The sequence below is a fragment of the Sinocyclocheilus anshuiensis genome, unplaced genomic scaffold, assembly GCF_001515605.1.
Source record: "Sinocyclocheilus anshuiensis isolate Anshui unplaced genomic scaffold, SAMN03320099.WGS_v1.1 scaffold25, whole genome shotgun sequence".
Classification (NCBI taxonomy): Eukaryota; Metazoa; Chordata; class Actinopteri; order Cypriniformes; family Cyprinidae; genus Sinocyclocheilus; species Sinocyclocheilus anshuiensis.
The window spans coordinates 96,141-118,853 of record NW_015536477.1 but is presented as its reverse complement, the minus strand read 5'-3'; the positions used below and the strand labels follow the sequence as shown (position 1 = coordinate 118,853).

The following is a 22,713-nucleotide window of genomic DNA, read 5'->3' as shown; positions in this document are numbered from 1 at the left end:
TGTGTCTTCATGCATTAGCTCTGAAGATCTAATTCATATGTTGCTTGATGCATCTCAGAGTGTTTGTGATGTGCATGTGCAAGACATTTTATACTGATTCACATTACTTTATGAATCACTGGATGTTTGCAACATGCATGCAACATGAAAAATGTGTGTGGATTCATCCAAGAGATTTTAGATGATTCACATGACTTGATGCATCTGAGTGCTTGTGATGTGCTGAAAAAAAACATGTATTTCAGTAAGCTATTTCAGACTGATTCACGGTCCTTGATGCATCTGTGTGTGTTTGAAACATGCTGATAAATGCATGTTAATGGAAGATATTTCAGACTGATTCACATTACTTTATGAATCACTTGATGTTTGCAACATGCAGTAAAAAATCTATGTGGATGCATGCAAGAGATTTCAGATGATTTGCTTTACTTGATGCATCTCAGAGTGTTTGTGATATGGTGAAAAAAACGTGTATGTGCAAAATATTTCAGACCGATTCATGGTACTTGTTGCATTTGTGAATGTTTGTGACATGCTGATAAATGCATGCTGGTGGAAGATATTTCAGACACATTCACAGTACTTTATGAATCGCTAGATGTTTGTGACATTCAATAAAAATGTGTGTGGATGCATGCAAGGCATGCCAAAACATTTCGCACTGCATCTGTGCATGTTTGTGATGTACTGAAAAATGTGTGTGAGCATAAGACATTTCAGACCGATTCATGTTTCTGTGTCATGTTTCACTTTTTGTGTCACTGGATTTTTGCAACATGCACTACAAAAATGCATGTGTCTGCATGAAAGATTTGCATGATTCGCATTACTTGATTACACTGGGTGTTTGTGACATGCTGCGAAATACGGGTATGTTTAAGACAAATCAGACTGATTTATGTCACTTGATGCATCTCTGAGTGTATGTGAAATGCTGAAAAATGCATGTTTGTGCACATTTCAAGTCAATTCACATTAGTTGATGTATTGGTCGATGTTGCATACATGCTGAAAAAACAAAAAACATTTTTGTATGCATAAGACTTTTCAGGCAGATTCACATTAGCTGATGCATATCTGGGTGTTTGTGACATGCTGAGAAATGCAAGTATGCATTTCATTCAATTCAGACCGATTCATGTTACTTGATGCATCTCTGGTGTTTGTGAAATGCTGGGGGGGAAAAAAGTGTTTATCCGCAAGACATTAGAGGTGGATTCAGCCAGTTGATTGGTGAATGGTTGGTGAATGGTGACATGGTGAAAAATACGGGTATGCATACATTTTAGACTGATTCGCATTAATTAATGCTTCTCTGGCCATTCAACATACTGAAAAAAAATGCATGATGCATAAAACATTTTGAACTGATTAACATGACTTGATGCATCTCTGAATGTTTGTGATGCAGTGAAAAATGCGTGTATGCATGTAACAGAGTGTTTTTGCAGCAAGCTTGGTGTCTCCCACATTACTGACTTGGACACTGAGATAACGGTTTGTTTGTACGCCAGATCAGATAAAGTTAACACCAGATAACTACACTTCATATGTTTCGCCGTACAGCTGTACCAAACGCATCAGTCCTCTTTTAGAGTTATTAAACTCTGAGCTGTGTCTATTCAGAGAGCTCTCCTCGTCCAAACGGCTCGACACACTCTGAATATCAAAGAGGCACCGTACACCCTGCGCAGGGGCGACTGAAGGAAACTTTGAGGGGAAAATTAATGAGCTCAAATAGTTACGAGAGATATTAGCACGGCCGTGCGAGCATCCCGGGATACGCATTTGCCAAAAACGCACACACTCACTCACACTTTCCCATGTGTAGCCGGTGTGTGTTATGAGCTGCACAGGGCTCGTAAAAAGTGGATCGTGCCTGTGGTTAGGTTTTTGGGCTGGGTTTTATGGCAGGTAAAGGTATGCGAACAGCTCTCCTCTGACTCGCAGTCTGTGCCCATGCCAGCATGCCTGGTGCCAGTCTGGCAAATCACTGGCGTTGAGGGTACTTCTTTCTGCAGAGTGGTAAATTTATAAAACATACACTCACAGCATGCAGAATCTAAGTACTCATATATAGTAATCCACAAATAATATCCAAATATGCTGATTTCAAATAAAAAAAAATGCCTTTAAAATATAAAATTACCTGCTTTGTCTCTGAAATTACATTTCCTTTCCACTGAGGTCACTTCAATGTTCAATTAATTAGCCATTTAGGTATTGTTTTAGCAAATTCACATTCAGGATTGACTCAATTTTGTTATGAAATGCCAAATTTTCACAATCCAAAAAGTCTTGTCCTAATAATTTTTCTTGTTGAGTTTCCTGTTTCACTCTGAAATAAATCACATTATGGAAGTAAAATGGCTTGGGAATGTTGTTTCATGTTGACTTTAAATGTAAATTGTGCATCACCAGAGAAAATTGTTTTTGTTTCCAAACAGGTTTCCTAAACACTCCAACCACGCCTTTTGCCCCGCCTTTTGTAGTACCACCACAAACTCCTGCCACTGTTTCAGCCAGAAGTTCACATGTTATACTATTCCAACTAGGGCTGCACGATTGAGCGCCCTCTGGCCTTTGGATGGAGATTTACTGCTGATCACAGAACCGTGCTTCACTGAAAGATACGCATGACAATCGCAGCTTCTGTCGAATCGCAATCTCGATTCCATTTCGATTTATCGTGCAGCCCTAATTCCAACAAAGAGAGAAATATTTTTAAATGGCTCCAACACACTTGCATGGAAGTTTCTAGTAATCCTGAAAACCTTGATTAGCCGGTTCACGTGTGTTTAATTAGGGTTGGAGCTAAACTCTGCAAGTCAGTGGCCCTCCAGGAACAGGTCTGGACATCCTTCGGAAAGCTGACCTCAACTTGACATTTTAAACTTATGACTCAAAATCATGTTTTTCTTGCTACTGTGTTTTTATGAATTCTTATTTGCAGAGAGATATTTCACATGATAAGGATGCACAGTGAAAGCACTACATTTCGCATTATGCATTGCACAACGCATGAAATGTATTGCGCAGTTAATTTACTTATACTGGCTTTGCAAATAATAATAAATTTAAATTAATCAAACAGGTGATGGCATATTTCAAAAATCAAGTTAAAGCAAGCAAAAAGCATGCAATAGATTTTGGCCGACTGTCTTGATGTCACAATTGAATACGTCCATTTCCAGCGTTTTTGTTCAGGCTAAATGAGGAGAGATGGTGCGTCATAAACACTAATGATGATGCAATTCAATCATGAGTCATTTATTGATTGAACTGATGGATTTATATGTGGCTGATGGGCGTCCAATCAATGGACCTGGGGTTCTTCTTAAATGGATGGAGGTTAATACAGCCCTATTACCTGCCGCTTGATTCCAGTGTGTTTTTATTACATGCAAAGCCATCATTCACGCACATACGCGTCTAGAGATACATTTCCTTGATGCTCTCTCTCTCTCACACACACACACACACACACACTTATCACCTTTAACATTCCTAACCACACGTCACACCAGCAGCATCGTTCCAATGACAGTATCAGCCCAAGCTTTCAACAGCTCCACCAGCAAATAATTAAAGACCGTTATTTACCTTCCGCAAGATGAACAGCTATATCGCGCCTTTCCGTATTCCATCTTTCCTCCCCCACTTTCTCTCTCATTCTCTTTCTCTCTTATTCCGCTCTCCCCCCGCAGTGACACGTTCATGTCAGCGCCAATAAATCATCCCAATTTGTTCCTTCTCCGCCAACATGAGCTTTAATCTTCATTTACGACTTACGAAAAAGGTCTGTTTGTCTGAATCCTCTGATAAAACACTTAAGTAACATGTTATTTCCCAGCGATTGTCATTTGGATGTACTGCATTTATTTTTCAGCCAAATGTGGAATATGATAAGAGAATAAAGTGTGAACAGTATGCAGGGGGCAGATGTCAAAACGTGGTGAATACAAAGTGTTATGTTATCGTAACACTCAAAACAGAAAATGAAGCTGAATGAATGGACTTCTCGGTTAGAGAATATACAGGCCATCAAAATCAGATAAACAGCTGTCATTACTGTACATTTGAACTTACTTATGAAAAATGAGTTAATGGCCGACAGAATCCTATGACCCAAAGCCATTCCACTGACTAAAGCAACTTTCATTGGTACTCTGTGCCTGACTGGAAATGATAAATCCTTTTATTAGTAATTTGTAAATCAATGTATTTTAAATGACATATTACATACCAAAGCTGAAGCCTTTGTGTTTTCAGTTATCCTTCAGTTAACAAGCTTACATCTTATCCTACTTGTGTAACAGCATTATTTGGTTAAAAAGCTCTTTTTATTTGCTAGAACAATGTATCACGATAACATTCTATGGAAGCCCGTTTCCGCCACTAAATAAAAAATAAAACAAGGTAATTGCGACTTTTTATCTCACAATTCGGACTTTTTTTCTCAGAATTGTGATATAAACTTGCAATTCTGACAGTTCATATCTCGCAATTGACTTTATAACACGCAATTGCGAGTTATAAAGTAAAAATTGCGAGTTATAAATTCAGAATTGCGAGATATAAAGTCAAAATTGTTAGTTATAAAGTCAGAATTGCGAGAAAGAAAGTCAAAATTGTGAGTTACAAAGTCAGAATTGCGAGATATAAAGTCAGAATTGCGAGATATAAAGTCAAAATTGCGAGATATAAAGTCAAAATTGCGAGTTATAAAGTCAGAATTGCGAGTTATAAAGTCAGAATTGTGAGATATGAACTCGCAATTGTGAGAAAAAAAGAAAGTCAAAATTGCGAAATATACACTCGCAGTTGCGAGGAAAAACTCAGAATTGTGACTATATCTCGCAATTCTGACTTTATTTCTCAGAATTGCGAGTTCATATCTCACAATTCTGACTTTATAACACGCAATTGCAAGTTCTAAAGTCAAAATTGCGAGTTCTAAAGTCAGAATTGCGAGTTATAAAGTCAAAATTGCGAGTTATAAAGTCAGAATTGTGATATATAAACTCAGAATTGTAACTTTATATCTCGCAATTCTGACTTTCTTTTTTTCTCACAATTGCGTGTTATTAAGTCAGAATTGCAAGATATGAACTCGCAATTCTGAGAAAAAAAGTCTAGCTATTGCTAGATTTTGGAAATGACCAAATATCAGCCGATTAATTGGTCTGGGTGATCTGTCAGTCTCTAATAATCACAGAGCCAGAGGCCAAAGGCAAAGTGAATTGGTGAAAAGAAAAAAAAGACAAAGCCGTCAATGTTGAAAAAGAAAAAACATTACAACAATCCTACTTGCCAACTTGTTTCAAAGTTTTGTATACATACTTTTTAAGCAGAACCATCTAAAACTTTAGCCTTGCTTGGTTCCTTTTCGTTCCTTTTTTCCTTCAGTTCCCCAGCGTTCCCGCCGGTCCCATGTTGCTGTGCGGTGGAGGGGAGCGTATGTGTCTCAATCATGGCTCAATTACAGCCTTCTTGCCTCAGTATGAGAGATCTGTTATGAATACACAACCGCCGCCACCAATCACCATAACCACTGCTCTCATTACCATCCCTTTAACCGGAGCGATTATTACCCTTTTATTAATGGAGAGAGAGAGAGAGAGAGAGAGAGAGCCGAGAGGGAGATCAGAGAGAGAGAGAAAGAAGATACAGCGGCGCGCAGTAAACGAGTGTCAGGTTCGGTGCACGCACTGAAAAATTAAACCAATTAGGAGTGCCGTTTGGAGCCCCTCCGTTCGCATTCCTCTCCAAGCCACTGAACAGCTCCGAGGAAAGAGAGACAGAGGGAGAGAGCGATAGAGGGAGGAAAAGAAAGAGCTCGGCACTCTATTCTGTCATGCTCAGTGAAGAGCGGAGAAGAGCAAGAGCGAGAGAGCAAACGCTGCCGCTGAGAGGCGGATTAAAAGCAATCTATATCCACATAAATCATTGATTAAATGAATCATGAAATTAATATGTAAATTGTGTGTTTAACCTCTATTTATATACCACTGTCTGTCATCGTAGCGTAAATCTAAAACTAATTGCGATTTCTCAGCGAGCCTGGGAAACTGCAAGAGAGAGACAAGAAGTGGAAATTGGGAGAGAGAGAGAGGTAAAAGTCTGACATATTTATTAACTAAACGTTCAACTACATAACTTACTCATTAACGGCAATATTAAGGGACAGTTGTGAGAAAACCACACTGTTTGTGCTGCATTAGCTCTCTGAGTGTAACAAACATAAGAGAGAGATTCCTTCAGCCCAGAAAGACGCCAGTAAATTGAGGGAAAAAGAGCAATTTATGGTTGTCTGACAACTACAAAAGCCAATTATATTAATGCTGTATAATCCATACAATTTGTACCTAAACATATTTGATAAAGGGCTGCAACTAACAACTGTTTTGATAATCAGACTGCCAATTGCTGGTTTGATTCATTGATAAGTAGGCTACAAAAAAGTTCAAAAGCAGTTACTAAAAAGTATTTTCTTTCACATCTTGTCTAGTATTCTCCTAAAAACAATGTGCAACAAGCACTTCAATGAACATCTACTTTGATAATCACTCCTGATTACTTGTTAGATTAATTGATAAATAGGGTAAAAAAACATTTTTTTTAGCAATTTAATGAAAAGCGTGCCGTTTTCTACATCTGCTACAACTAAAATCTCATTTAATCTGCCGATTATTTGTAATCTGCTGATTATTTTCAGATTAATCAAATTAAAAGAAAAACCTGCATTTAATAATTTAACACACAAATCATTTAATTACCATATTACTATTTCAGTTACATTTAATTACTATATTACTATTTTAAACTAATTAAATGTATTTTATTCATCTAATTTATATAATATAGAGTTTACAATAATATAATAATGATTATATAAATTACTAAATATTAGTCAATTAATTTATTATACATTTTTTATTAATTATTCTGATTTTAAAAAGCAATGTTTAGTTTTTGTTTAAACAATATTCAACAAGTGCAACAACTTTTTCTTATTAATCTGTTGATTATTTGTTGGATTAAAAAAAACAGTAACAAGTCAACTGAAGATTATATAACGAAAAAGTATGTAGGCTATAAAGTGTATGCAAAAACCTGTTTACCATATAAAGAGCACAGACCCAACTAATCAGTCACAACATCTTGTCCACTATTTTCATTATCGATTTATATTGATCTCACTGATTAACTGTTGCAGTTTGATATATATCTTATGAACACCTGATAGTATCTTAAACAGGTGCTAAAACACAATAGCAAAAAAAAAATAAACTCAAAAATACTGCAGATACGCTAACATTGATATATATTATGCAAGTATCAAAGCCGACTGATGCCTGTGTGAGACACAATGTTTTGGGGTCCCATTGGCCATTCTAGAGAGGGTAGTGCTGTGTGTGTGTGTGTGGGTGGGTGGGTGATATAGGTGAGGTGGAGTGATGGGATCGGAGGCCCTTCCTGCCCCGGCTGACATAAACCACACTCTGGACAGTCCAGCAGGCCACAGAGGACCCTGATTTATAGTCAGGCGAAAGCCAGGACAGCCGTGGTGATCTTTCAATAAAACATCAAAAAAAGCTCTGACCCATCCATTACCCATAAGCCCCTGTGGAACAGACGGGTCAGGTGTGCCTGCCATCCCTCACACTGCAATCTCACACTGAGGCACCATGGGACAAGCCAAGAAGAGAGTGTGTTCTGTTGAATTACAGCACAGTGAAAAAGATACTACTATTATGATTCGGTTCAATTAAAGTTACTTCAATCGTAAACTTTAGCACTATTTTAACTCTACTTGATCAAATTGTCACAAATTGCTAATTAACTGTAAAGCAAATGTCATTATTCATAAATTGGGTATGTGCTTAGGCATTGTTAAGTTTTATTTGAAACTTTTCTACACTCATTGGATGTTGTTCATAAAATACAAGCAGAACAAATTTGTATGTAAATTTTTATTCATATATATATATATATATATATATATATATATATATATATATTCCAATTCGAGTGAATGTGACAATGATTTACTTATGATTTACATCGAAATTCATTCTGTTCATTTTTAATTAATTAAGCCCAATGTATAGCACACACTTGCTCTTTTTTTAACAGACAATTAAATGTTAAATTTTGCTTAAGCAACTTATCAAAACAAATAACTGACATATAAATTGAATATTAAAATTACATGAGACTGTTCATTAAAGTATTAATATATAGTATGTTCCAAACTTAATTATATAATAAATCATATTCCTTTTATAGGAGAACTTATATTTTCTGACTTCCATTTATTATAATATGAATTAATTAAACCAGGAGTTTTCAGGAGTAAAAGATGACAGAATTTTCATTCTGGAAGTGAACTAATCCTTTAAATGGGCCTTCATGCACAAAACCATATAGCGGCCATTATGTTATATAAAGAGGGTCTCTTCTCTTGCAAAGAGATCAACATATTTAGGGGTCCTTGGCATCAAAAATCCCTGAAATAAATGTATATTTAAAATATATATTAAATGTATCTATTTAATATTTCAAATATATTAAATATTTCTATATAAATATATTTCAGTATAATTTTTTAAATATGCCAAAAGTCAAAATGGAGTGATCTAAAAATTAGGCCACACACACACACGCGTCTCTCTCACACACACACACACACACACACACACAAGTGTTCAAAGACAAAGACAGAGACAGGAAGGTGAAAGACGATGTATCCAACATTTGACAAGAATGCAGAGCAAGACGAGCCACACACATTACCTTTACTCTCTCACACACACACACTGAGGTAGTTTTTGATATGTTATCTGATACATGCACTAAACCGAAGGCAGATCATTGTCAGAGTGTCTTCAAAAGAAAGCAATAAAGCGTTGTGCATGCTCTCCCCCTTGTTTCCCTAATTCACTTCATTTCATTTTAACTATCCGTAACAATCTGGCGAGACATTACCCTGTAATGAAACCACACAGGGCCTGATTGTTTTCATCAGAGAACCCCCCCCATCTCACATACACACACAAATGACACCCATTGCTACTGACAAACACAATATTTACACGGGTTCAGACATACACACATGCACAACATCAGCCCAGCCATCCATACATACAAATACACACACGGACCACATTGCTTTGTAGGAGAAGAACCATCCTGATGGATAAAAGCTACTGATAACAGTGTGTAACTTTAATTCAGTCTGTTTTGTGTGTTATGAATTTAAAAAGAGCAAAATAATTTTTTTACTAATCTAGGGGATTGTAAAAGTTGTTATTATTAGGGTGAGTGTGGGCGTGGTCTTTAGCCATCGTTCTGATTGGATGAAGTGTCTCTGTAAGGCATTTTTAAGACACGGACATCATAATGGTGAATAAACAAGCACATAATCTGCTTCATAGTGTGGTTTCAATTTACAGTCTGTGCACATGCTTAACATGTTTCCAATCAGGCCTAGGGCCGCTATTAACTATCTTCATACTTATGAGGGCATGGGGAAAAAACACATGAGAATGGAAAACACATAAAAGCAACTGTTATTGAGCATGTCCATGATTCGCATTTAGGACTCTTTGAATCTCTTTCAAACTAAGAAACAAATGAAGTTCAATGCAAACCTGAGCAGGGTGATTTTATTTTTATTTTTTTGACAATGTGAAGGTTGCTTATCTGTTTTAACTAAAGTTAAATTGTCATTATTAAAAGTATTTTATAAATCTAAAATCAGATGACTTGTGGGCAGTATGACTGAAATCTTACATTTTGTTAATGAGTAATTTTATATCGCAGTAATGACATCTCACCATAGTTATTTTTGTGCTAAATTAAGTCTGAGGTTTCTGTCAGTTATGCATGTACATTCTTGATATCAAATTATAACATTTACCAGTCATCTAAAGCAATAGTAAATATCCAATAATCCCATCTTATACATACATACATATATATATATGAAGTATATAAATTAACAAAATAATATATGTGTGTGTGTGTGTGTGTGTGTGATTTTATTTTACTGATTGATATACTTATTCATTTGTATACTTATGTTATTTATGTTTTTTTAATTCAAAATTTCCCAGATGAAAATATACAGATGGTATATTTACTGTAGGCCAAAGGAAACTCAAAGACAGTGCAGAGAATGACAGGAGACATGTAGCATGTTACAGGTGGAGATCACATGATCTGAGTACTTATAAAACATTTGGCAACTGCTTTCCATCATAAGGTGCCCATACCCTCTGCTTTTGTCTAAAATAATTGCATTTTTTGTAATATGATCTTTCTACGCGTATGATGTGAATAGTGCAGTGCTCCTGGGTGGATTTTAAAAGTTTTATAGGCCTATTCTGCAGACTTCTGGATGGTGGTGCGCAGAAGGGTGTGTGTGGGGGGTGGTAATTGGAGCTGGGCCGCCCGGGGCAGATAGAGACTGAATGAATCCCTTACAGATCCAACAAGAGCACCATACCGGCCATGAAGTCACCACATACCCAGGGCTTTTCTTGATTTAACCCAGGCGCAGAAAGAGACTCATATACATACAAACACTCACCCACACCCTCCATGACCCTATCTCTCCTCACATTCCACCTTGCTTTCATCTTTACTTCTTCTTTTAATAATCCAGAGCAAGCAGATGTTTCTACGTTTGACTGCAACATGACATCAGTATACCTTCAGTCTGTCAAAGCATTTCGTGAAATCAATAATATGTTGATTGAGTGTTGTTAGCGTTGGCAGACAACATTTCGTGTTTACAATGTATACTTTAATAATTGTATTAATTATTAAATTTCTATTTGAATCAAATTTCTATAAAATTCAAATGCCTGGCCTTTTGTGTGTATTATAAATAAATAAATATGTTATGCATTTTTAAAATAACATTTTAATGCATTGATATGCTATGGAGAAGAAAGAAACCATTTTTACAACTTTAATAATTATATTAATGATTAATTATATTATAAATAAATAAATAAAAAATGTAAATAATATTTTAATTGTTATACATTAAATACGCTATAGAGAGAGAGAGTGAGAGAAAAAGTTTAAAAAAATCTAATGTCTGGCCTCTAAATAAATAAATGTTTTATGTAAAACATTAAAATGAAAAATATTTAATAATGAAATAATTCATATTTTTTATTTACTGCTCACACTACACACAGCTGTTTTCCACAATATAGTTACTTAGGTTTTTCATTTGCAATAATAGATGGACAATACATTTGCAATATAACAGATGGACACAAAAATTCACTTTTTGAGACACTTTTGCAAATCTGCAAAACAGATTTGTTTGATGCTTCAGAGACTGCCACTGCCATTCTCACAATTTCTACAAAACCTCATGGCTAGTCAGTGGAACCAGTGGAATTTAAATCTGCAGAATCACACTAAACCAAATGTTTAAGTTTGCAAGGTATGTCATTTCATTTCAAAACTAGAGTTGTTTTAAGACTGAGCTCTTCATTTCCAAGCAAGCCTCCCTTGAGGTCACTAACACGACTGAGAAAAAGTTGAGCGGCATTGTGCTCTTCAGGTGAACCCATCTGCCCAAGCTAGACAGAGGAGGGGTAATGCGGCGAATTATGGCCTCCAGATGTGAGAGACAACTGTAAACACTCTTCCGAGCAGGGCAAAGCACGACTTTGTCATTTCCTCAGATCTTCACATCTTTCAAGTCCTTCAAAACGGGATTCCAAGAGTCAGAGCGCTTTCAGACAGAGTGTCAAACGCTCACTTGAGCTCGCCTGTCATTTCCACAACCTCTCCGTTCTGGTGCGCAAAACGCTTTGTGCGAGCGGATCAACAGCTGCTAGCTCGCAGGAACGGGGAAGTGCAGCGGAACATGTCATGAAATATTAATCGGCATAATTGGGATGCTAGTTAGAGCTTCTTTGACCAGCTTTAGTCCCCTCCAGCGCAGCGCGGATACCGCTTAGTGTCAAGCTAAACTATTAAAGTGGCAGAAAAAAATGATGAACTCCTGAAAATGGATTAGATGGGGCTTATGTTTCAGCCCCTTTACAATACTTACTAAAGCGCTCTAATCATCTTCTCGCCGCCAACTACGCCATGACAGACAATGGGGGGGGGGAAGAAAACACCAGCTCTTCCGGTACAAACTACTTTGCCGATTTCAGTGTCACATTCAATTTTCTGCTTCCTGCTTCTCCCCAGATCCCCATCCAAAAACAAGCATTTAAAACATCAGTCCTAATTAGATGATTAGTGCTTGGAAGGGCAGGAGATAAGTCATTTGCATAATTCAATCATAAGAGTTAGAGATACATATTTCGATGTTCGTTTGTACAATTATCTCCGCTGTCCTGGGGGCTGTGATACTAATGTGATTAAACAATACTCTTGCACGGGGCCTAGTGTCCTCCATTAAAGCACTGCTAGAGGCAAAGCAAAAATTAATTTTAGGAGACAATCAATTTTATTCTACATGACTGTAATAAATATAGCCCGGCTGCAGATGTGTCATTAAGCTCAGGAGGAGACTTTGCCAAAGTCAAAATGACACTAGTCTCTTTCTCCCCCGCCGTAACTGTGGGTCTGCGGACGGTGAGCGGAAAGTGTCATTTTTCCTCTTGTGAGATTCTTGACAGGCCATATCCATCTGTCTGTTTTAACCTCTTATATCTCTCTCCCACGTCGCTGCACATCAGCGAACACCTGCTATTCCTCATCTCCATCGAGATGGTGTATATTAAGAGCTAACTTCGTAATTGCAGCTTCTAAATGCTCCTCAAACATCTTTTAGGCTAATGATTGCGGATGTCAATATGTAATTTGGGCAGATTCACATATAGTGGCGTTCTTCGTTTGTTTTCGTGATTTCCGCGCCTAGAAGATTCAAGTAGCGCTTTTCCATCACTAATTGACCACATGTGTCTTTGCTTTGCCTCTAATTCATTGGTTACGCATGGGACTAGTTATTAAAGCGCTGTGGCTTGGAACAGGCACCCGCCAACATTAATGAGAACTCACATGGCCACAAGTTGTTTAAGAGCCCGTCAGCAGTTAAGCGCTCTCATGTCTCAAACATGTTCGCAATAAGACAGAGATGGACAGAATAGCCAGTCTGTAAGACCAGCTGCCAGCTTGCCTTTACCAAATAGGTTCACCTAACTACCTGTAAATACAACTCTCTAAAAATCTCTATCCTTTTATCTTACATGGTGGCACAAAAACTATTTTGACTCTTACTCCCAAAAAAAACAAAAAACGTAAGAATGCATTAAAATAAATATACATGTATAACTATAACTATATACTGTATATATATATATATATATCCTCCTGACTACCAGCTATGGAGTTTTGTCCACTGTAGAGGACATTACCTTTTAGCGATTTCTCTGAGACGTTACACTCTTAAAAATAAAGGTGCTTCAAAAGGTTCTTCAAGCGATGCCATAGAAGAACCATTTTTGGTTCCCCAAAGAACCATTCAGTCAAAGGTTCTTTAAAGAACCATCTCTTTCTTACCTTTTTGTAATCTGAAGAACCTTCTTTCGCCACAAAGAACCTTTTGTGAAACAGAAAGGTTCTTCAGATGTTAAAGGTTCTTTATGGAACCATTTAGACAAACAGGTTCTTCTATGGCATCGTGAAGCACCTTTATTTTTAAGAGTGTACATGTCACAGTTTTCTGGATGTCCTGTACAGAGCACGTTCAGGGCTTTCCAGAGATACCAAATGATTGGATGTTTCACCATCACCACTCCCTCTCTTTGGTCTTTAAAATGGCTGACATTCATTTAGTGATCAAATGTAACACCCTAATGGAAATATGATAATATTTTGTAATTATCATTTAAATCTGATGAATTGACAAATTGTTTGTCATAAATCAACATCTCAGGAAAATGTTATGGGGTTTCAAATCAAAATATGACCTTCTGTTATGAAACAGGACATCAATTTCATACATGTCCACTGTAGAGGACACCAGGACTTAAAGCATGTTTATTACACATTTTGGGAAACACAACAAATGAATAGAGAAAAATATATCAATACTCCTTGTTTGATGATCTGAAACATTAAAGTGTGACAAACATGCAAAAAAATAAGAAATCAGGAAGGGGGCCAACACTTTTTCACACCACTGTATATACACACACACACAGTATGAATATATATATATATATATATAACATGTATTAATTGTTATATATTACAGGACATTTTTCTTGTTTATCTCTTTGTTCATTTATGTTGTTGTGTTTGCTTTTAAATTTAAAAAACAATATAAATAGCCTAATAATAAAAAAAGAAGGTTGTTAGGTTACAAGTCATGACATACTATTTAAAAAGACGACAAAATGCGTGGCCTGAGTGTCCATTTGGGGCCACTGGATATGAGATATGACTGCCGTTCACATACTACAGATACACTGAAACCCCTCTTGATGCTTCAAACTGTATTAATTCGTAATATACTGTGCAAAAAGGGTAAAGGAAAGAGTGAATGTGCAAAAAAAAAAACAGCCTCAAAAAAGGTGGATGTATAATTAATGGCTGACATTAAGGTGTGCCGAAGGAAGAGCGACAATCTGAGCAGATTTGATGAGACAGCGTGGTGTCTCGGGTGCCCGGGCCGGGCAGAGCGTCGCAGCCTCGGGCGTAGCCACAGGCACTGAGCCGCTGTCCATATGGACCGAGCGCGACACAACGGAGAGATCTGGAGGCTCGCGCTCCAGAGCTCCTGACACGAGATGTGAAGATAATTGTTGGTATTAGCAGTCCTTGTCCGTCATTGTGTCTTTGTTTTAAAGTTTTCTTTAGTGTTCACACTTTATGCGCCACTCAAAATCAGACCGAATCAATCATAAGTGAGATACTAATTCAAATTAATCTAAAGAACTTGCTTCTTGAAGGTGTCAAATTGTGCATTTTAGGGAATCTTTGAAACGCAGCACTTTGACGCGCAGTGTGATGGTAGCTCGCGCCTGGGGCAACGATGGGAATTAGACACATTTTAAATTAATGACTAAAAAAAGCAAATCGCTTCAAGAGACGAAAAAAAAAATATGACAGGCTTTCGAACAAGTAATGCGTTTTATGATTTAACTTGACATTTCCTGCAACTCATACTAAAGTGCGATTGGCATGAACGCAAACACGGATGTTTCTCTCATTTGTATGATGTTACTCGCATGAAGTAACTCTATGGTCAGTGATGCAATAAATATTAGTGGACAAGAGCTTTCTGCACTTTTTTATTTCTGGATGTTCTTGCACTTGATGGAGAGAGAAAAAAACTTCAACTAATCCAATCCACCTTTGCGAAGAGGCAGGAGAGCAAGCACAGATGTTCATCTCTAATGTAATTCCCATTCAATTTCCTAAGTGCAGTCCCCAAGTGCAAACTAGTTTAGTGTTATGTTTAGCTTGCAAATTTCGTTTTAATAAATAATGAATGCATTAAAAACCTGGAGATCAATTGCGAGCTGAGAAATCATAAAAAGCGAGCCGTAAGTGCCGCGTGCGTTTGCTGATTTGGACACTTTCCGTGTGTTTCAGTCTGGAAGTTTTAAAGAGCCCTTTGCATATTTTTAGGCTCTATCTGAAAACCTACTGAGCTCCCTACCTAGACAGCATATATTCAGCTGCTGACTCGGAACGCGCCGACTGCTGGGCGTTCATAAAGGACGCTTTCTGTACGATTCTGTATGAATAAGAACCCAGAACCAACTCTTTTTCAAATTCTGTTTCATTTTAAATAAATAAATATTTGTATGACTTTCGGTTCCCTAAAGGGCTCTAAAATGTGGACGAAACGTGCAGTATAGGTATATGACAGTGTAGTCCGATTTTCCGATCGAATGATTCTTATCAGCCGGTTCTTTTTAGTGAATCAAAAACGTAGAGCGCAATCAGTGTAGTCCGAATCCTGAACGAATGACTCTTATGAGTCGGTTCGTTTTAGTGCATCAAAGTGCAACCAGAGTATGACTTAAAATTATATTTTGTGAGCCAGAAATTTTTATAAATCCGTCCTAGTGAATAAAGTAATGTAGGTTACTAATTCATCATGTCCGACTCCAAGAGGCCTAAAAGTTATGTTGTAATCAGTGATTATTTACAAAAGAAAAAGGAATAGGTTTCTTCCTTTTATATATATATTTTTTTTTTTAATTAAAAAATGCTTTAGGCCTATTTAAAATATAGTTTGCCAACTATCTTACATTTGTCACTTCTAAAAAGCTGTTTAAATTGTCTTTGTAAATACCTTTTGCAACAATTGTTTTATATGATCTGTTCTGAGAAATGTGATATATGATCGGACTATTTGAATGATGAGGCCATTAAATGCAACAAGAATGGCAATTTATTTTTTTCATAATATTTACTCTTTAACAGTACTCAAAGAATCGTGGAATAATGGAACTGTTAGGGAATCATTAAGATGAAACAGAAACAGTATCGTCAAATTCCCTAAGATTCCCACCCCTAAACATGCATGGGATTAATGCATTTGGCCATTGTGTCGCAATATAAGTGTTTTTAAAATGGCATATGACCTCTTTAATTCTGTTGTGCCCTGTCTGGCTGGTTTCAATATGACAATCTGCCCCGTTTGAACACCCCCTAAGAAGGCAGCTCAGTATAAATTTTGAGACACACTCCTCACTTGCTTCGCTATGGCTGTCCCGTACAAACCGATGCAAAAGACACCCATTTGTCTCAGCTTAGCCCTTCTCCCAGTGAGCCTGTGCTGAAGGAGGAGCGGAGAGAGGGAGGGAGCGGAGGCGAGGGGGCAGCACGCACATTAGTTTCAGCCATCTGGTAGCGGGACGGTGGATGATGTTTAAATCTGACTATAAAAGCGATGCTTGCGAAGGTGAACTGTAAAGCAACGATGCCAAGGAGCAAATTCAATTTCAGGGGGGCCCATTGCTCAGGCAATTTCATTATCCGACCGTATGCTGCAATCTGACAGAAGAGTGAAAAGCGCAGCGTTCCGCACCTCATTCTCTTATTGTCCATTTTGCCTGGACTCAAAATTAAAGAAAATAATGTTGTAAAACGGTCTCTCCCCGCTCACTTTCTCCTCGCTCTCATTTCTAATTAGATGTTCACGGCAGATTGATTCAGAACTGCGCAAAGCCCAATAAAGTGACGGGGGATTCTTCTGGAGGTTGTGCTGGGGATGTTAAAAGGTTAATTACCGAACCTTGCCCAGAATGGCCATCTGGATATGCACTCTCTCTCTCTCCCTCGCTCCCTAAAACACACATGCGTGCATCTCCACACACACATCCGCTGTGCAAAAGCGCACTTTAAGACCACGTTCCTGAACCTTCTCACCCCAAACATATTTTCAATACCTGACCTTTTACCTGTGAGAAAGTAAGAAAATGGAAATAGAAAATTGGAGTTACTTAAGTTGTAGGGTTACTATAGGTTGTGAACATTTCGGGACAGGCTTTACTTAAAAATATATACATTTACTATATATACTTTTATAAATTATATTTAATTTATATTTTATATTGTGTAATATACAATTATATATGTGTAATTATTTTGTTATTCATTTTTATATAAATAACACAAATGATTTCAAAATTATTTGTTAAGTGTCTTTTAAAACGTCAAATTAAATGTATTTCCGGACAGAGAATTTTTTGAGAGAGTTTTGACTGTCATTCCACTAAAAGCAAAGATGCTGCAGTTTTCATACTAACATATAATTAGAGACTTTTTTTTTCTTGGATGATAAAGGTGCACTGCTCCCTTGAGTCCCACCACACCAATCACACACACATAAGCTGATATTGCTGCAGGTGCCTGAGAACACTAATGCATCTGTCATGATAACAAGCTAAGAATAACATCTCTTCGCCAAACACAGCCACAGATCCAGGAGAGGTGATTCAGTGATTTATGTAACATGGCCCAACACCTTATCCAAATGAGACGTGGGATATCATCCAGACAAATGGAGTATCAAACAAGAACTCCAGATCTGGCCCTGGATATGACATGGGTGCATAAAAGTGCATAAATGATATTGATGTCTATTTATGTGAGCCTGACTCAGTGGAGCTGCAAATAACAAAAAAAAGTGAAATACAACCGAAGTATGACCCTTAGTCCAAAGAGCTGTCATTGTATAAGCAAGAATAAAAGGGGGGGGGGATATCAAATATAACTGTATCAAAAACCCAAAAGTTTCTAAACACATAATGATCAATAAAGCATAATGAGTCAATTTACTCATATAAAAAATCAAAACGTCCCAATGAAAGTTATAAATCTAGTAGATCCAGGATCATAAAGACAAAAAGTAAAAATACATGCTAGTTTAAAAAAAAAAAAATCTTTGTTGTGCGGATTGTTTTATGACATCAGTTAAATAAATCCTCCAAATTCAATTAGCTTAAACAGAATTTGAGAGTATAAAAATCTGCCTTCCAAACAGATTTTAATACAAGGCAGCTGAAACACTATTGAAATTAGATTTTTTTTTGTGTGTATATATATATATATATCCTTGCAAGTGTATATAAATATAATATTATTGTTTTTAGTTTATTTGAATCATATAGATAATAAAATGACCATGTCTGCGCTGTAATAAACGTTTGTATGACAGTTATGTAAAAAGCAGGTCGAGTGGTCAGCGAGAAAAATGAGTCAAAAAGATTCTGAACAAAGTTATTTGCTTGATTATGGAGAAAGCTGTCATTATTTTCACGTTTTTATTACTGTATTTTTCCCAGTACAATGATTTGATTCGAAACGGAAAAGAGGTCAAAACTGCAGGTGGTTTGGCAGAGAGAAAAACTGATTGCAACCAATTTTAGACAAAAAAAGTTGAATTTTGGACATTTGATGTGTTTTGACAAGTTCACAAATAGCACTTTATAATAACTTTTTAATAGGTAAATGAACTTAAAACATGATTATTTTATATTAAAAGTAATTCATTAACTTGTTTAGATCACGTGCGTCAAAATAGTAATGTCATAAACGTGTAATTCATATATTTCCGTAACTATTCATATTTATGCATGCATGGAATCATTTTTATTAAAGTTATCATAAAGTGTTAGAAACTTTTCCAAGTACGACAACTCGGCTAGTTCTGAATGAACTTGAAAAGCACGTCAGATTCCACAGCTGAGTGTAAATGTGAGCTGTATATGTGATAGGTATAAGACTTGCCTGGCATTGGTGCAGTCGTTATAAAGCGCCTCGAAGTCTTTTCGGGTGATGAGTTTGCACCGGTTCACGCCCGGTTGAATGGCCCCAAGTCCGCGCAGGATCCGCACCTGCTCCACCGTGCACACCACCGGACATATATCCAGCCGCTTCAGCTTGGTGTAGACGGTGTGCAGTCCGCCGACCAGGTGCTTCAGGAACAGGTCGAACACCTGCGGGAGGCAGATGAGCTCCTGACCGTCCACGGTGAACGAGGCCACTTTCACGCCGTGCACCTCCACCATCTTACACTCGTTATTATGGACACCGCCGGGCCCGTTCCCGTTAGTGCTGCCGCCGCCGGTGCCGGTGATGAAAGAGTTGATCATGCTGCTGGTCAGTCGCGGGGACTCGGCCGGGCTGGAGTACAGAGAGTCGGGACGGAACAGGCTGCTCGCGCCCCCGGGAGTGGAGGTCGGTGAAAGCACCGGAGGAGGTGCTGATACGGCCATAGTTTATGCGAAGTTTCCTCCTTTCCGTACTTTTGAGTCAAGCACACTTTGCTGGCTCCTCGTACTGTTTCGCGGCTTTCACTCGGTGTTTCTCATGCGGCTCCGGTAGCGACTGCTGATAGTCGGTAATGTGCAACTACCTTCCTCGCGAGTGAGATGAATAGAAGTGTATCGCACTCAGCGATTCAATTAGCCAGCCCACTAAAGGCTGGAGTGACAGCTCTCTCAGCCAATAAGCACCGCGATGGCACACGCCTTTAAATATTATTGGCCATTTGCCAGTGCTGGGCGGGGACTTGTTTTCTTACTCTCAAAAGCCAATACAACTTTTAAGATTGCGCGCAGAGACAGATGATGATATATATATTATTTCGTTGGTGCCTTTAGTTTTTAAGCTGTCATTTTGCTGACACGTTTTCTTCCATAACCTTTTTTACTAAATCAGTTTTATTACTAAACATAAGAATAGTGCGTGATATCAGCTAAATGAATGTAAATGTAATTAAACAATACATTTTCCTTGATATATTTTTATGTGAATGTACATTACTGATCCGTTAAGCTTTATAATATGTTTGTTAATAATGTCATAAAAGTTATTCAAATAATTGTCATAAAAGTTATTAAAAATTACCATAACAACACTTATTATTGTGGGATTATATTTGCTATCAATTGTGGCTTGTGGCCTATAATTGTGAATGCCAATAATGACGGTTGTAGTACTTATAATTTCACAACATTAGACTTCTTCAAACACATATATTTAACTTTAATATTGACATTAATATTAAATATGACAGCTGTTCATCACAGTCTGTCCTTCCATAACAGTGACCACCCATTCCGACCATAATGCAGCATCACCTTTTAATTTAACCCACAGTCTCCATTGCAGCCTTAAAATTGCAGTACATCAACAAGCACAAGATTATCTTTAAGTAGACCTGAAAGATATGATGTAAAATATCATGCTTCATATTTTTGATCAAACTGATTTTTTAAAGATCCAGAACATCATTGCTATTAACTGTATAACGTGCAACACATAAAGGTAAACTACGGTGAACTAACTTTACTGTCTAAGCTTTGAGTAAGCACTTCTGTTGTTATATAACATTGCCTTTTAGGTAACTTATAAATGATAGAGTTCTGGGTTTTAAACATTTGGCCTCATTTGAAGTGGCATGTGAATCTTGCTTAGAATTTCTAGTAGATCATAATTGTTATTTGTCATGTTGAGTTCTTGTACCATTCATGTCATAAACCTGACAGCACTGATTCTTTTTTGTATATCACTTCAAATGAACATCTTTTTTTTTCTTAAACATGTTTACAAATGAATTCACTGATATTAACAGAAGAACAGACCCTCTGAAAAGATATAGGTTGATTTCAATAAAGAACAACGATCTGTATAAAACAGTATGTTATAAAAGTTCTACAACATGTCTCTCTAATACTAATTTTTGAACAGCAACACATCTGATTCACATTTTTTTTCTTTCAATACTTTATCTTTGCTCTCATTATGAACCAGTTAGTGAGGCAAATGAGCACCTTTGTAAATGAGAATCTTTATACAGGTCAAAAAAAGTTGTTGTAAAATTAATGTAGGAGTCATGCTTAACCTTTGAGCCCTTGCAACTTTTGTGGGAAGATTAATATTGTAATGAGTGCCTAAATGCCATGCAAATTTCTGCCAAGTACCTGCTGAAATTAAAAAGCTAGGTGGCAATCTACACAAACCCAGCTATTGGGTTGTTTTGACCCAGCTATTGAGTTGTTTTGACCCAGCGCTTGGGTTGTTTTGAACCCAACCGCTGGGTCAAAACAACCCAATAGCTGGGTTTGTGCCTTTTTAACCCAGCGCTGGGTTATATTTAACCCAGCATTTTTTAGAGTGCACTTGTTTCTAATGATGAGATCAAACCAACTGTACAAAACATGAGCCAGCTCAGAGTGCACAAGTGGCACAGGTGAGTGAATGATGATACGAACAATAGATGGAAACAATCTGAGAAAGAGAGGAGGAAGAGTACATGTAAGTATCAAGGCTGGATCTGTCAGACCAGAGGGTTTTTTCTCTTTGTCTAGCAAAAAAGACTAAATTACAGTTTTTCTGAACTGCTAAAACACCTTTCTTGAAACCATCACTCATTTTCTCAAAACTTTATTTTTCTTAAACATGTTTACAAATGAATTCACTGATATTAACAGAAGAACAGACCCTCTGAAAAGATATAGGTTGATTTCAATAAAGAACAACGATCTGTATAAAACAGTATGTTATAAAAGTTCTACAACATGTCTCTCTAATACTAATTTTTGAACAGCAACACATCTGATTCACATTTTTTTTCTTTCAATACTTTATCTTTGCTCTCATTATGAACCAGTTAGTGAGGCAAATGAGCACCTTTGTAAATGAGAATCTTTATACAGGTCAAAAAAAGTTGTTGTAAAATTAATGTAGGAGTCATGCTTAACCTTTGAGCCCTTGCAACTTTTGTGGGAAGATTAATATTGTAATGAGTGCCTAAATGCCATGCAAATTTCTGCCAAGTACCTGCTGAAATTAAAAAGCTAGGTGGCAATCTAGAAAATTAGATACATATTTTACCTAGCTTTCAATCACACCTCAACCCTTCGTCTTCGTATTTAATCTTAATGAATACCTGATTAACATACCTGGCCCTGCAGGCACACATGCACCGCCCCCTCCAGCACCGCCCCAATGCTCTGTATGCATATTCACAACTTGTACACACATATGTAATGGATCTACATACCTACACTGGCATATGTTAATAGCAGTGTAAGCAGCATTACATATAAACACTGGTTTCAGTGTTAAGGAATGTAAGTCTTTTATCACCTGAGAAATCCACATTTTAACAAAAAAAAAATATATATATATATATCTGATAGGAATACTATTACAGTTTTTCTGAATTGCCAAATTCTCACTATAGCTTAAACC

At 37.1% G+C, this 22,713-nt stretch overlaps 1 protein-coding gene across 1 annotated transcript in view; it reads right to left on the bottom strand.

Annotated features, from left to right (window-relative positions):
• Nucleotides 1-19,919, bottom strand: part of dacha (dachshund a) — a 160,483-nt gene extending 140,564 nt beyond the window's left edge. The window contains exon 1 of the mRNA XM_016450796.1: nucleotides 19,243-19,919. Coding sequence (XP_016306282.1) covers nucleotides 19,243-19,730 — 488 coding nt within the window. The 5' untranslated portion in view covers nucleotides 19,731-19,919. The remainder of the gene's footprint in view (nucleotides 1-19,242) is intronic.
• Nucleotides 19,920-22,713: the final 2,794 nt, after the last annotated feature.